Consider the following 348-nt stretch of genomic DNA (forward strand, 5'->3'; position numbering starts at 1 on the left):
ATGGGATGCAGATAGGATGGAAAGGGGATGGGGAATGGAGATGGGAATGGGGATGGGGATGAGGAGGGGATGGGGACAGGAAGGGGACAGTAACGTCCCCACATGCAGCACACACTGCGGGTGATCGAGGCGGCCCGGCCGCCCTTCCGGCACCAAACCAATGTGGCGTACACGCCGATGGCCGCGCTGAAGCACGCCGACCCCAGCGGTGCCCTCATGACCGACGCTTTCTACAAGCTGGTGTTCAAGTACGACGCAGTGCTGCGGCTCAGCCTCCGTGCCATCCGCCTGCTCCGCTGGAAGGCCCAGAAGGTGAAGGAGGGCGCCCGGCTGCTGGGCTTCAAATAG

At 63.5% G+C, this 348-nt stretch overlaps 1 protein-coding gene across 1 annotated transcript in view; it reads left to right on the forward strand.

The window, feature by feature from the left end:
• The window catches only part of LOC104843016 (retinol dehydrogenase 8-like), a gene marked incomplete at its 5' end in the record, with an annotated part of 2,226 nt that extends 1,878 nt beyond the window's left edge, over positions 1-348 (forward strand). Inside the window, one exon of the mRNA XM_010585706.1 lies at positions 110-348. Within this exon, the coding sequence (XP_010584008.1) occupies positions 110-348 (239 nt within the window). The remainder of the gene's footprint in view (positions 1-109) is intronic.

This window comes from Haliaeetus leucocephalus, unplaced genomic scaffold (assembly GCF_000737465.1).
Source record: "Haliaeetus leucocephalus isolate CR32 unplaced genomic scaffold, Haliaeetus_leucocephalus-4.0 Scaffold110, whole genome shotgun sequence".
NCBI classification, from domain to species: domain Eukaryota; kingdom Metazoa; phylum Chordata; class Aves; order Accipitriformes; family Accipitridae; genus Haliaeetus; species Haliaeetus leucocephalus.